This window comes from Triticum aestivum, chromosome 4A, assembly GCF_018294505.1.
Source record: "Triticum aestivum cultivar Chinese Spring chromosome 4A, IWGSC CS RefSeq v2.1, whole genome shotgun sequence".
Taxonomy (NCBI): Eukaryota; Viridiplantae; Streptophyta; class Magnoliopsida; order Poales; family Poaceae; genus Triticum; species Triticum aestivum.
Genome location: NC_057803.1, coordinates 132,866,112 through 132,880,084, shown reverse-complemented (window position 1 = coordinate 132,880,084; position 13,973 = coordinate 132,866,112). Strand labels below are relative to the sequence as shown.

At 44.9% G+C, this 13,973-nt stretch overlaps 1 protein-coding gene across 3 annotated transcripts; it reads right to left on the bottom strand.

Annotated features, from left to right (window-relative positions):
- Positions 1 to 3,953: 3,953 nt before the first annotated feature.
- On the bottom strand, positions 3,954 to 11,956 carry LOC123085575 (uncharacterized). Of its 3 annotated transcripts, none has more exons than XR_006439829.1 (11): positions 11,698 to 11,956; positions 8,388 to 10,796; positions 7,872 to 8,001; positions 7,609 to 7,694; positions 7,259 to 7,503; positions 5,981 to 6,067; positions 5,788 to 5,887; positions 5,097 to 5,628; positions 4,550 to 4,801; positions 4,379 to 4,439; positions 3,954 to 4,291 (listed from the first exon to the last, which is right to left on the bottom strand). XR_006439829.1 is itself a non-coding variant. In XM_044507239.1 (11 exons), exons 1-11 carry the CDS (start codon positions 11,785 to 11,787, stop codon positions 4,187 to 4,189), a joined length of 4,077 nt encoding a protein of 1,358 aa, XP_044363174.1. In that variant the 5' UTR covers positions 11,788 to 11,956; the 3' UTR covers positions 3,954 to 4,186. The 3 variants fall into 3 exon arrangements, 2 of the variants coding, with proteins under 2 accessions (XP_044363174.1, XP_044363175.1); XM_044507239.1 differs by having other exon boundaries at positions 4,570 to 4,801; XM_044507240.1 differs by having other exon boundaries at positions 4,379 to 4,428; positions 4,570 to 4,801.
- Between the last annotated feature and the right edge of the window lie 2,017 nt (positions 11,957 to 13,973).

Here is a 13,973-nt window from a genome sequence, read left to right as displayed (position 1 = left end):
CTACTTTGGACATCTCGCACATCATGTGGCATGAGCTACGCTCCACCGTGCTTGACCGAAAGGTGACCATCTATGGCCCTTATCTATTTAAACTGATTGAAGAGAAGTGGGATGCTGAGTTTCCAAGCAAGGAGCTTCCTACTGAGTGCATGGTGACTCATCCGGTTCTGAATCTGCGTTAGAAGGAGAACTGGGGGATTGTGCCTGCTGCCCCCGGTGATGAGATTGCCCCTACCGATTCTGATGATGAGGCTGAGCCAAATTATGAGTTTGTTCCCTCTCCAGAGAAGGTGCCATCTTGGGCATCTAAGCTCAAGTCAAAGATGAAGAAGCTCTTCTGCATGGAAGCCCAGGGTCAGTACAGGGCTCATGTGGCCGATAAGGCTGCTCTCGCGCATCATAAGCACTTGATGGGGCACCTGGGTCAGGAGATTCCTAGTGGCTCTGAGGAGCGGGACACGGATGAGGAGACTTGGGTCTCTCAGCACTAAAAGTGGTCAGATTCAAAGACGGGGCATCAGCATGCAGCTGCAGAGGAGTCTGAGGGGCACGAGGAGCATGAGGACTCAGATGAGCATGAGGAGTTCTGATGAGCTGGCGCTTCACCATCACCTTGGTCGTGTCTAGCACTCTTTGCCCTTTTGGTGTCTCGATGCCAAAGGGGGAGTGTAGGGATTTGCCAAGTCACGAGTGTGTCTTCTTTTTTGTTGATTTCGTTCTCTCTTGAACTCTTTTTCGTTGTTTGGTTTGCTTTAAGTTTGTGTGTGGAACTGAAGTACCTTTACTTTCATATGGTGTGAGGCATATGCTACCCTATCCCTATCCTTATGTCAAGTATCGTATTAGCTTGTGAGATGTTATCTATCTTATGCTCTACCTTTATGCTCACATGCTACTAACTTGCATCCTTGCTTTTCCATCTCATGTTGTTGATGCAAGTTTTGCCAGTCTACAAAATATAGGGGGAGTGTTGATCCTAGTGTTTGTGCTTTGCATTCCAAAGGCATACCCAATTAGTACACACATCTAGGGGGGCCCGTCTATATTTTGTAGATGTTGGGATTGCATATTATCTTATCTTATTCTTGTGCAAATCCCGTGTTGTCAGCAATCCACCAAAAAGGGGGAGATTGTTAGGGCATATTTCTCCCTTAGTGGTTTTGGTGATTGATGACAATGCTTTTGTGGACTAATCGTGTGCATTGAGCATTTAAGTTAATCTATCATATGGCGCAAAGATGATTTGAACCCCTCTAGATATTTATGAAGACGATGTTTTTCTTGTGTTTCATTTTCGGTGGACTTGAGTCATAGGATCACGGTACCATGCATTAAGAGGGGGTCCGCTTCAGAAAGGTTTCAGTGGAATCAACACGTACACTATCACCTTGCACTCTCCTTCTTTCCCGTCATGTGAGCTTGTCCCTCCTTTATGCTTGGACCTTGCCAGAACATCCTAAGCAGTAGTACCGCTCTACTCCGTGGTAGTACCACTCCAGCGGTACTGCAGTTGTGCAGTGCAGCTCCTACTTCACCCTGTTTGAGGGTTCTTTAAATGGCGGTAGTAGAGCGGTAGTTCTGCGCTGTAGTACCGCTCCTGCGGTACTACGGGCTTACCTTCCTCTCTACTACCACGGGCTTACTGGCTCTTTCTAGCTAACCGGAAGTACCGCTGCTTGCCGCGGTAGTACGGCTCCAGCGGAACTACCGTTGGCCTGTGTCGCGGGGAGTACCGCTTAATTTTTGTGTTCTGGACTGGTCTGTTCCATGGGCGGAAGTAGAGCGGTAGTACCACCCCAAGCAGCACTACTGCCCTGCCCTCCTCTACTACAGCGGTCTCTGGCTATTGTTCAACACCAAGCAGAGAGTACCGTTGGTGGGAGTGGTAGTACCACTCCGGCGGAACTACCGCCTTCGTGACTAGTTCAGTTTGAACTACGTAGCCGGAACTTCCGTGCCAGCGGCGAGCGGTACTACCGCTTGTGCACGGACAGAGGGTGCATAACGGTTGGATTTATTCCCCCGCTATATAAGGGAGTCATCTTCCCCAAGTTGACTCGCCTCTTCCTCCCCTAAGCTCCATTGTTGCTCACATGCTCATTCTTGCCCGATCTCTCTCCCTGGCCAATCAAACTTGTTGGTTCTTTAGGGATTGCTTGAGAAGGCCTAGATCTACACTTCCACCAAGAGAAATTTGATTCCCCCCACTAATCCCTTGAGGATCTTGTTACTCTTGGGTGTTTGAGCACCCTAAACGGTTGAGGTCACCTCGGAGCCACATTCCATTGTGGTGAAGCTTCGTGGTGGTGGTGTTGGGAGTCTCCAATTCGGTTGTGGAGAGAGCCCCAACCTTGTTTGTAAAGGTCTGGTTGCCGCCTTCAAGGGCACCACTAGTGGAATCATGGCATCTCGCACTGTGTGAAGGCGTGAGGAGAATACGATGATCCTAGTGGCTTCTTGGGGAGCATTGTGCCTCCACACCGTCCCAACGGAGACGTACTTCCTCTCAAAGGGAAGGAAATTTGGTAATACATCCTCGTCTCCCCCGACTCCACTCGTGGTTATCTCTTACCTTTACTTTGTGCTTGCTTTACTTGTGTTTCTTATCTTGCTTACTTGTGGTATGGTCATTGCTAGCATCATATATGTTGTTCACCTAGTTGCATATCTAGACAACCTAATTTGTTAAGAAAAGCTAAAAATTGGTAGTTGCCTATTCACCCCCCTCTAGTCAAATCATATCGATCCTTTCACCGCTATCCAAAGATCTTCACTTTTGCCGGAACATTTGATTTCCATAGTACGAACCATAACTTATTTACTGTATAGTTTCCAACAATATGCGGAGTAGTTACAAGGGTACTGCATTTGTGCTCCCATTTGCCAAAGTAAGATGATTTGACCGAGAAATACCCACTCTTAGAATTGTGCCAGGCAATGAAATCTTCTCTATCTGTAACAAGGTGAATAGATAGTGTGGCTTTCACATCAACCGGCCAAAACACAGAGCACATCAAATCTTCGTCCCAATTGTTTGTCACTGAATGAATGAGGTATGGGACATTTTGCAACATTATACCTCCTCGAGGTGTTCTCACCCTCAAAGTTGGGCTCAAAGGAACCCACGTATCATTCCATATATTAACTTGCAATCCATCTCCTATACGCGAGCCACATCCTCTTTTAAATGCTTCCAAGCCTAGAATAGTACCTTGCCATGTCATAGATGAGCCCTTTTTTGGTTGTGCATTCAACAGATTTCCTTCCGAATAGTATTTGGCTCTAAGAACAGAGGCACAAAGTTAATTAGGTTCGTCCATCAATCTCCTGTTTAGCTAACATGGTTAAAACATTTTAGATCTCTCAATCTCATTCCTCCCATTAACTTAGGAATACATAATTTTCCCCATGACATCCAGTGCATCCTTTTATGCTCTTGTCATTTCCTAGATCACCTTAATGAATTTTTTTCAGAATTTTGAATACTAACATTGGAAACACTGATATGGACTAAGCCACCGCTTTGAACAACACTTCTTTCCCTCCTATTGATAGCATTTTTTTTTCTTCCTCCATCCAATTCTTGCAAAACTCTATGAATAAGATGACGGAAGCAGTCGGATTGAGTCAACCTGTGTTACCATCTGGCATGAGCTCGTACAGTACTCATCAAGGAGTGTTCTGAGACATGATGCATTTTATCCATCTGCCGACATAAGAATAAGCGAGTCATCTTCAAAAAGCAAGTGTTAAGTAGCCATGTTGTTTTTAGTGCTACTGTGTGTTGTTTTCGCAGCGCAATTTATGTTGTGCAACTGTTTGTTTGACCTGGTTGTAAGTGTTTCCTAACTACTCCTACCTTATATCGTTCAGCCGTGGTGCTCTATATTATAATACAATATAAACGGGTGAAATCCTGTTTGGAGACTTTCATAGCACATAACATTGCACAGTTGAGAACCAACAATTTGAATTGAAAATGCAGGTGTGAAAACATCCACAGAGATTGATACAACATTTTTCTTTCCCAGAATGATAATATGAGTGCTTGAAACTGACTGACGCGAGGCAACCCTCGCTAGAGAGAACAGATTAGCTGTTGACTATGCACATTCCCCGAATGTTTATTGCACAAGATTGCAAGCCTCGTGGATCCAAACCTTTGGTGGAATGAACCCAGTTCTGGTCATTTTGTGGAGACCCCATAGCCGTGCATTTCTAGTTTCCTACGGCCGTTGCTCCATCTATTCCGCTCGTAGCATTTACCCTTGTATTTGGATCCTGGAGCCGCCTGTTACAGCAAAACATGGCGAATAATAAGCTGTGTGCACATATCTAGAGTATCATCTGGAACAAACCATGTATGCAACATACGTACCGCAACAGGCTTAATAACCTCAGTTGAAACACAACTCTCGCTGCACTGATCTGCACCAACACTAGAAATACAACGTCATAAGATACTGGCCATAGCTGGTAAACAAGGTTGTCAACTAAGAGAATCTGTCAACAAGAATCACTATGTCGCTGGTTTTTCTTGTCAACTGACCTTAATAGAAGAAACCATACCTGTCATACGGCTGCCCATGACTGTCCACCGCAAAGTTAACTTCTGGGTTTGGCGTAATAATGGGAACACCAACAGCACAATTGCCCTCTTCACTACTGTTACTCCGAATTTCCAGTAACAGCTCAGGCTCCGGTTGGTCTCTATCTTCTACCCCCACTGAAGTGCTTTCTTGACTATCACTTTCCAATGTCTCGCGAACGATCCTAGTACATTCCAGTTGGTACTCAGATCCTGTAATTGCCAATAAGACTATCAAATCAAAGTTCACCCATACAGTCTTCCTATAAAATAAATAATCAAAGCATGCAAAAGCCAGGCATGTTTGAAGTAACCTATTACTTCAATAGGTTATTTTGCATATCTATATCTGTGCGGACATAGACAACAACATTCATATTCAGAGGTAGCATCAATTTTCCAATATGCTTAATAACTAGTTTGATTCATCTTTCCTTTTTAAGATTCCAGAAACTGATATGTCTAGTGCTCCCTAGCCAAGTATCAAGTGAGCGAGAGAGAGAGAGACCATTCAACTCTTCTGGATGGCTAAATGCATTACTTGAAACCTTCTGACAAATAGTGGTTCCCCAAGAGCTGAAAACGGAGTTCTCTGCCAATGCTAGACTGTTATAGTTAGTCTGCGCTGTGACCTCCAACTCTTCTGAATGATTGGATGCATTGTTCACAACCGTGTCACATGCTAGACTGTTATAGTTAGTCTGCGCTGTAACCTTCAACTCTTCTGAATGATTGGATGCATTGTTCACAACCGTGTCACATGTGGTGGTTCTTTCAAAACTGACAATGCTGTTCTTCCCCAACTCAATTTCTTCCGCATTAAGCACCAACTGGATGCTCATATCTCTTGGATTATGATCCGTGGCATCTAAAATCTTCTGACAGATGGTGGTTCCCTGGAAACTGAGAATGCTGCTCTCTGCCAATTCAAACCTCTCAGAGCAAGACATTGCTGTGAAACCAAATGATCCTGTCCATGTTTCTAGAAGCTGAGGAATCGCCGGTAAGATAAGCCTTTCCACCCCCAAGCCAGAAAGTAACTGCAAAGTAAAATAGAAAGTAAATAGAGCCACACACAGCAACAAAATGCCAGGAATATTGACAATCAAATGGGAACGTGATGTTGCAACATTCAAACTCAATTTCACAATGGCCAGTAATTTTAAAATATATTTATTTAAGTAGTAAAAGTAAAAAACCTTTTCCAGTTCATTCATCAGTAAGCGACACATTCCTTGTCGACGATGTTGAATTCTTGTACCGATAAGAGGCAGCTCAGCAAACTTCTTCCCACATACCCTAAACAGAAAATAAATTGTGATATGGAGAAAAGAACGATAAACTAAAAAAGTTTGCAATTACCATGGAGGACCACTGAGAAGAGTGAAATACCTAAAAGTGCCGACAGATATTAGCTCACCATCTTTCTGGAGAAGTATCGTGTAAAATCCCCTAAAATTAAGCCGTCGGAGACCTGATCTGTAGATGATTAGATAAAAAAATTACAGTCTCCATTTATGATGATTAATAATGAACGGAGAAATACCAGCCACATCTAGAATATATAAGCTGTACATAGATGAATTATTGTGATGAAATAGACTAGAAACTGTTGAAGTATATGTGGATTGAACAGTTAGGAGGATATTGGCTCTACTGGTTGGTGCGTGAAACTTAATATGGTATAAATTCAGGCAAAGTGTCCAGCACGTGTGAGGTGAAATAGAGAAAATAAATGCTAAGAGGGAGTTACTGACAAGTCATCCTAGAACTAAGTGAGTGTTGTAGTTAAATTTATGCACTGTAGCAGAATATCCATGCTATAAGAATGATAATACTCCCTGTTGTCAATTGTCATATAGTACCATCTAAATTAAGCTTATCTAAAATGTTGTAATATAGTATTCCCTGTGTTTCACTGTATCTGTCCTCAGCCAACCATAAGAACCAACAAAACACTATGGGCTAGTTTGGTTCGTGTCCTCGTGACAACTCGCCTGGCCTGGAGCGTGCCTGTGTGTTGCCTGGATACTGTTTGGTTGCTATCCTCGAAGTGCCTGGACTTGCCTGGACTGGAATGGTACGGAGGTGATTAGCCTGGATGGGGTGTGGATAGAGGAGCCATGCAAGGGGTTAGCCTGGCCCAGGCGTCGAAATTCCAACGCCTGGCAAGCCATAATGGCTGCCTGGGGTTTGCATGTATGGAGTTGATCTCGGTAGAAAGGACTATGAATTATTATTTTAAGTCTAATCACTCTCCAGGCCAGGCTCAAAAACCAAACACGTTTCCATCGATGCTGCCTGACCAGGCAACAATACACCCAAAAATCAAATCCAGGCCAGGCAGTACTTCTTCCCAGGCACGTAGCTGTGGACATCAACCAAACTAGCCCTATATCTAAGAGCGAGGTGAGAAATGATCATGCATACCCCTATTAAATTACATGCCACAACCACTTAACCTCTTCCAAAAGCTTAAAAGTATGGCAGAGAGCATAAACATTGAAACAAGACTGCAGAGATGAAGGACAGATATTGTGAAACGAAGGTAGTATAAGCTAATGATTTCCATGATCCCATCAAGCCTACCACACAAAAGTAATCAACACATGATTAATGGAAGGTAAAATGAAGACAGACACATTGAAATGGTGCCATAGCAGTTCTTACTCTCTATTGAACACAATATCTTCAGAAAGATCTCTTCGTGTGCGGGGCTCGATAATAGTAACAAAACATTCATGAAGAACATCAAGTGCAATGCACAGCTTGCCATACTGTTCTGCCATTATCTCATTGTAAAAATCGCCATGGTCACTAGCATTTTCTCTGTCAAATCTGAGTATGGTGCATGATAAGCCTTCGACAGGAGTTGGAATTGGTTTCCCGATAAGCTCTTGCAAATGCTGAAATATCTGCACATCAGAATAGATTATGAGACAACATAATGAGCATGCATGAAGTTCAAATTCTAAAGTAATTCAGGGTGGAAACAGCATTTTATCTAAGTGTTGTCATACCTCTGAGCATCCCCTACTGCAAAACCAGCACCCTTCTGGACAGCAGGTGAGCTGATCACCTTTGTTTCTCATGCAACCAACATGATCTACCAAAATATGATAAAAAGGAAATCAGTGGTTTTCAAAATATAATTATATGTTACTCCCTCCGTCCCAAAATAAGTGTCTCAACTTTGTACTAACTTTAGTTCAAAAGATGTACTAAAGTTGAGACACTTATTTTGGGACGGAGGGAGTACTATTGAGTGTTCAGAAAACCATACATTCACGTTCACACTGATCACAATACATAATAGTCTTCTCGGTGAATTGGTTGGTATCAGGATCATAATCACTCAAGTCACAAATACTACATCTACAAGATGGACAGTACCAGCTTCCTTCCGGAGTGGCCTACAAAAGTAGCATGATACTGCATGTCAGATCAACAGACAAGCAAGTGCATATAGAAAGAAGATGTTGCTTATATAATAGAAAAATCAAGGAAATGTAGCAACCATATGAACCAAGTATGAAGCTAAAACCACATGCTCGTCACATTGTTCAAAACAGAAATTGAATAGGCATTCCAAGTGCTCATTAGAAATCATACAAGTTTGGGTTTGATGGGAAATATCCAATGAATCACTGGTGATCAAATAAGAAAAAATAAATAGCTTTTTAAGTATATGACCGAATGACATGCTCCTGTGCTGTAACAGGAGATTTGCGAAAACATAGGCGTGAAAATTTAAAACTCTTGATGAAAAAGGAGTTCGCTCTGATAAGATAAGGAGTACCTCCAAACCGACACAAGCATGGTGGAAGGATGAAGGACAATTGTCACAAAGTAATATTTCCCCACCCTCATTGCATATCGAGCATATTGAATCACTTTCTGTATCAGAACAATTTGTCTTCAAGCGCACGTGCAGTGATTCTTTGGGCTTGTTTTCACCCATCAATTCAACTAAACACTGTGAAAGGGACCTCCCATCCTTCAAAAAGATATGAGCAGCAGGTAACCGAGTACTGCACCCAGCATGAACCTCAAAGCTTTCCAGAGTGAATAGTTCATTGCAACACCTGCATTTTATTCCATCTTTAGTAACGGCACCTTCCTTTAGCCGAGGCCCATCACTTCTTTGCTTATAAGTAAGTTTAACTCTTGGTAATAGAATATTTTTGTCTACCAACAGAGACAGAACGGTTTTAGCACGATGCTGATATGGCAGGATTTGTCCATGTGTTGAACTCAAAACTCGTGCATGGCTCATAGGTACCGAAGATGATTTTCTTTTCTTTGATTTTACATGACATGTAGGCCAGCTAAACGTGCCATCATGTCTATCTAAAACTGAAACCAGCAGGTCCTTTCTTCCACTTGTATCCGTTGCTCCGCCACCGAGTGCTATAAACGTATCAGTGGTGATCCCAGAGCTTGCATTATTCTCCTTTTGATATCCTTGCTCTAAGTATCCTTTACATGCTGCCAGCAGACATTTGTAGGACTTGCCATGTGGAGAATGATACCGAAGCTCCCGTTTTTTACTAGATTTCATCTTTTGGCAGACTATCCAACCAGCAGATTTGAGGAACTTCTTAGCTTTTGATCTCAGAAGTTTCTTTTTCCTGACATTCTGCACATCCGCTTCCACACAATCTACATATTTTCCTACAACATCAGATTTATTTTCACGTTTACGCTTACCAAGTGTTGCCAGGTCCCTTGAAACTGCTGCATCGAGATTTAGTCTGTGTGCTGCCAAATGATTGCAATTATCAGGAATGTCTTCAGTATTGTTCCCTTTAACTCGTTTAATACATTGAACTGCGAAGCTCCTGAGTACTTGAAGGAAAGAAACATAAGTCTTCCCGGCAGGTGACTTGTACCGGTATCTCTTAATAGTACTTGGTTGACCGTTAGGCCTTATAATATCATCTTCTTTGACCACAATACTCCAACCTAATGCCAGGAGATGCTCCTTCAGCTTCATCCTCATGGTATCATTAATTTGTCCCTGGGAAAAACTGGTGACCTCTTGGTAACTAGCAAGCAGCGACGCTATAGGTGGGGAAAATTTTGCATCTAGCTGTACTGGCATCCAAGAAGCTGAGGCATCCGTACTCAACTTATTATGGTGTTTGTTCTCCCTTAGGATAAGATCTGTGCCAATTGAGCTGCAATCTTCATTATTTCGAGTCACACTATGTAGAAGCAAATTATTTGTATGACAACCCTTCTGTGCCAGGTAAGCCTCACATGCTGCTATAAAAGATGCAAACCGCTTCCCATCAGGTGAGACACAATATCTGTTCTTAGCTCTATCGTCTACAAAGGTCCACCCTACTGATTTAAGATGGTGCTTTGCAGACTCCCGTTTGGCACGAGCACTAATCCTGTCGTTATTGCGATAGTATGAGATGAATTCTAACATGGTCCGGCAGATAGCAGCTGATGCGGAATCCAGCTTATCCGAGACAATTGGCTCGATATTCTTATTTTGAAAGGCTGCAGATGTTGAAGTTTCTGCTGATCTACAAGAGTCTCCTATTTGATTTCCATCTTGGTGAGGTTTGTCACATACAGACCGTAATTCTGCAATAAGGGCTGCAAGTGATCCCTCCCAAAAAGACTCTGTTCCACACATCCACGTATTGTCTTCTGCCGTCAATGAAAGATTTGACCTCAGGTCATACCATATCTGCCTGACTGATACAGGTAAACCATCCTTCTCTTCATGTGACAACAGCATTTGGAGAAACAACCAGATCCCGCGTGGTTTCCATGTTCCAGTAACTTCATCCCAGTCCTGAGTATGGCGTAGCTGGTCGACTGCCATAATGCGTTCATCACCTTCATCAGGAAAAAAGACCTTCCTCTCCATGGAGCCTTCAGCGTGATCAGCAATTACACCTTCCCAGTAGGATCCTTCCACTAGTGCATCAACCCACAGTCCATAGCTTGCATCAGATACCTGCAGCGGTTGATGTGGATGCACCGGTCTTACTTTTCCACGAGTGGATCCCTGAGCCGCACTTGACTTGCCATCGATAGCATCTGACACCTCAACTTTCTCAACAAGAGGTGACCCGCTACCATTGTCATCAACAAAATCATTGTATCTTACAGAGCGGAAGTTGTCCAAAATTTCAATCACAACAGCCTGATGCCATGATCCGCATAGCCCTGGATCAAAACTAATGACCTGCAGAAGCGAAATATATCAGTGAATCTACTCCCATTCACAAGTATGAGAGTTTTCGCAGTGAGATTGCAAAAAAAAAGGATGGTAACATTTCCAGCACGCATCAGTGGTGGTGACAAATGATAACAATGAATCCGTAGGGAGGACATTTTACAGATGATGCCATTGGTTTGACCATGGTTCATGGACAAGGTAAACTCATTAGGTGCGTGCGAAACAGAGACGGCTGCCTCACTTCCTATTTTTCTTTTGCGTTCCTACTAACACAATACAATGCTACACATTCCAAGCACTAGCACTCAACAGTGAAGGGTAACTGTGTGTGCGCAAGACAGCATATCAATCAAGAAAAATGCTACTGCAAACTGACACTTCTATGAGAGGCCAATAATAACATTCAGTCCGTCGAGCACCAACCAAGAACCCATGATTCCGAACAAATTTCCACACAGGTACCAACAAAGCAAAGATCTTTTACCATGTTACTACATCAGATAGGTGAGATGCAAGCGAAATAACTCGGCAGACTAATTAGGCGACTGGCAGGCATGCAGGCGCAACCATGCACTGACTAACGCCATTGTTTGACAAGAACTTCATCGCAGATTAACCCAAACATGTTATTTCTGCCGACAGTCTTAGATCATTCAGATGGATGCCAACTCAATCGCTCCCAGCTGCACACGATTATCGCGCAAAACAACAATCACCGGCGCGTTCTACCGGAACTAACCACATTAGCACAAGTCATCTGACGAAGGTGGGACTCCGTTCAGAGCCAACCACACTAGACTAGACTACAGGGGAGACACGGGAAGTCAAACCCAGGCGAGCCAGGCGCGCGGGAGCAATGCGTGGCCCGCCCGGCGATGACGGCGGTGCGGATTTCGACGGCGCTGACCTCGACGTGCTCGCCCGGAAGAAGCTTCCGCTCCCCCGCGGCGGCGACGGGGGGCGGCTCGCGCCTCCGCTTGGCGGCCCCCCGCGGCATTGCGGCGCCGCGAGCGGCGACGGACGGCCTCGGATTCGAGGGCCGGGCGGCGGCGGCGGTAGTTGGGGGAGGGGGAGGAGGCGGAATCCAGGGGGGCGGAGGTGGATACAGGGGAGGAGGAGGGGACGGGTTTAATGGAGAGGTTATTTTTACAGCACTCGGCCGGTGCTGGCTGCTAGTATTGAGTAATTAACGCCGGCGTTAATCGCCCGGTAATTCACTTGGGGTAAGAAGATCCGCCCTTGATCTGCTATTTGAGTCTCGGCAATAAATGAGGTTCGTGAGCATGTAATACTTGCCAGAAAAAACAAGTGGCGATTTTGGTTAGTAGTACAGGATTTTAGGTGAGCGGCAGTAGTGATCCCGTTTCCTTCCGTTTTGGCAGGTAGATGAGGGCCTTTACTGTGTTTTGATCTCGGGAGTAAAAGTTGAGATATTTGGGAATGCATTGCATGTGATGTTTACTGCGGCCTCGCAAGGGTTTAAGGTAAAGGTCGCCCCGTCCGTCCTTGTGTTTCCACTGGCCTTTGTCCCGCCACTGGAGCAACGGCGTGTGAATGGATGGCCGTGATGGAGCTCACACGATCTCAACTTGTTGTTAACTCCGTAAAATATTTCATAATCAGATTAGTGTTAAGCAATAATAATATAGGCCGTGTGTTGGCGTGAGGCACAGCCAATATGGCATCCGCCTTGGGGAAAAAGAAAAGAAATGAGCTGCGCACAGCTCGGAGCGAACAGTAGTACCTTTTTTTTTGAAAGTTGCGAACAGTAGTACCTGATCTTAGCTGCAGCCTCGTCTTTACTTGTGGAATCGCCCAAGATATGCAGGTGTGCAACACGTGAGTGCGCCCACACCGCTGCTGTGAACCCCTAAATGGCGAAGGACCGTCCTTTTTTTTGGACAGAGAGAGAGGGGAAACTCCGCCTATGTTGTCTCAACATAGCCGGTCCCAAGCCCGGGTAAAGGAGGAGAGTTGTGATAGGCTTGGCGAGCCAACATAAAAACTCAGCCACTCTTATGGAGATGAAACCCAAAAGATTTTCGTTGGGACGTAACCCTCTCAGCGACGCGCCACATCGGAACCCGGGTGTGGTGGAAAATGGGCAAGGGCCGGGCCGTCACCCCCCAAGTGGCGCGCTGTATCTTGATCCGGATACGGTGGCAAGTGAGCGAGGATCGGGTCGTCGCATCCTTAGTGGCGCGCTACATCGGCGCCCGGATGTAGTGGAAAATGAGCAAGGGTCTTCGCATTTGACTCGACGAGTGCGAAGGGTAAGGAAGCTAGCCGAGCCTAGGAGGATTCGCTTAGGTAGCTGGAACGTAGGGTCTCTGACAGGAAAGCTTCGGGAGCTAGTTGATGCAGTAGTGAGGAGAGGTGTTGATATTCTTTGCGTCCAAGAAACCAAATGGAGAGGACAGAAGGCGAAGAAGGTGGAGGATACCGGCTTCAAGCTGTGGTACACGGGGACGACTGCAAACAGAAATGGCGTAGGCATCTTGATCAACAAGAGTCTCAAGTATGGAGTGGTAGACGTCAGGAGACGTGGGGACCGGATTATCCTGGTCAAGCTGGTAGCTGAGGACTTGGTTCTCAATATTATCAGCGCATATGCCCCGCAAGTAGGCCACAATGAGAACACCAAGAGGGAGTTCTGGGAAGGCTTGGAAGACATGGTTAGGAGTGTACCGATTGGTGAGAAGCTCTTCATAGGAGGAGACCTCAATGGCCACGTGGGTACATCTAACACAGGTTTTGAAGGGGCGCATGGGGGCTTTGGCTATGGCATCAGGAATCAAGAAGGAGAAGATGTCTTAAGCTTTGCTCTAGCCTACAACATGATTGTAGCTAACACCCTCTTTAGAAAGAGAGAATCACATCTGGTGACTTTTAGTAGTGGTCAACACTCTAGTCAGATTGATTTCATCCTCTCGAGAAGAGAAAATAGGCGTGCGTGCCTAGACTGTAAGGTGATACCTGGGGAGAGTGTTGTACCCCAGCATAAGCTGGTGGTTGCTGACTTCCGCTTTTGGATTCGTATCCAGCGGGATAAGCGTGCCAAGGTCGCTAGAACGAAGTGGTGGAAGCTCAAGGGGGAGGTAGCTCAGGTGTTCAAGGAGAGAGTATTTAAGGAGGGCCCTTGGGAGGAAGGAGGGGATGCGGACAATGTGTGGATGAAGATGG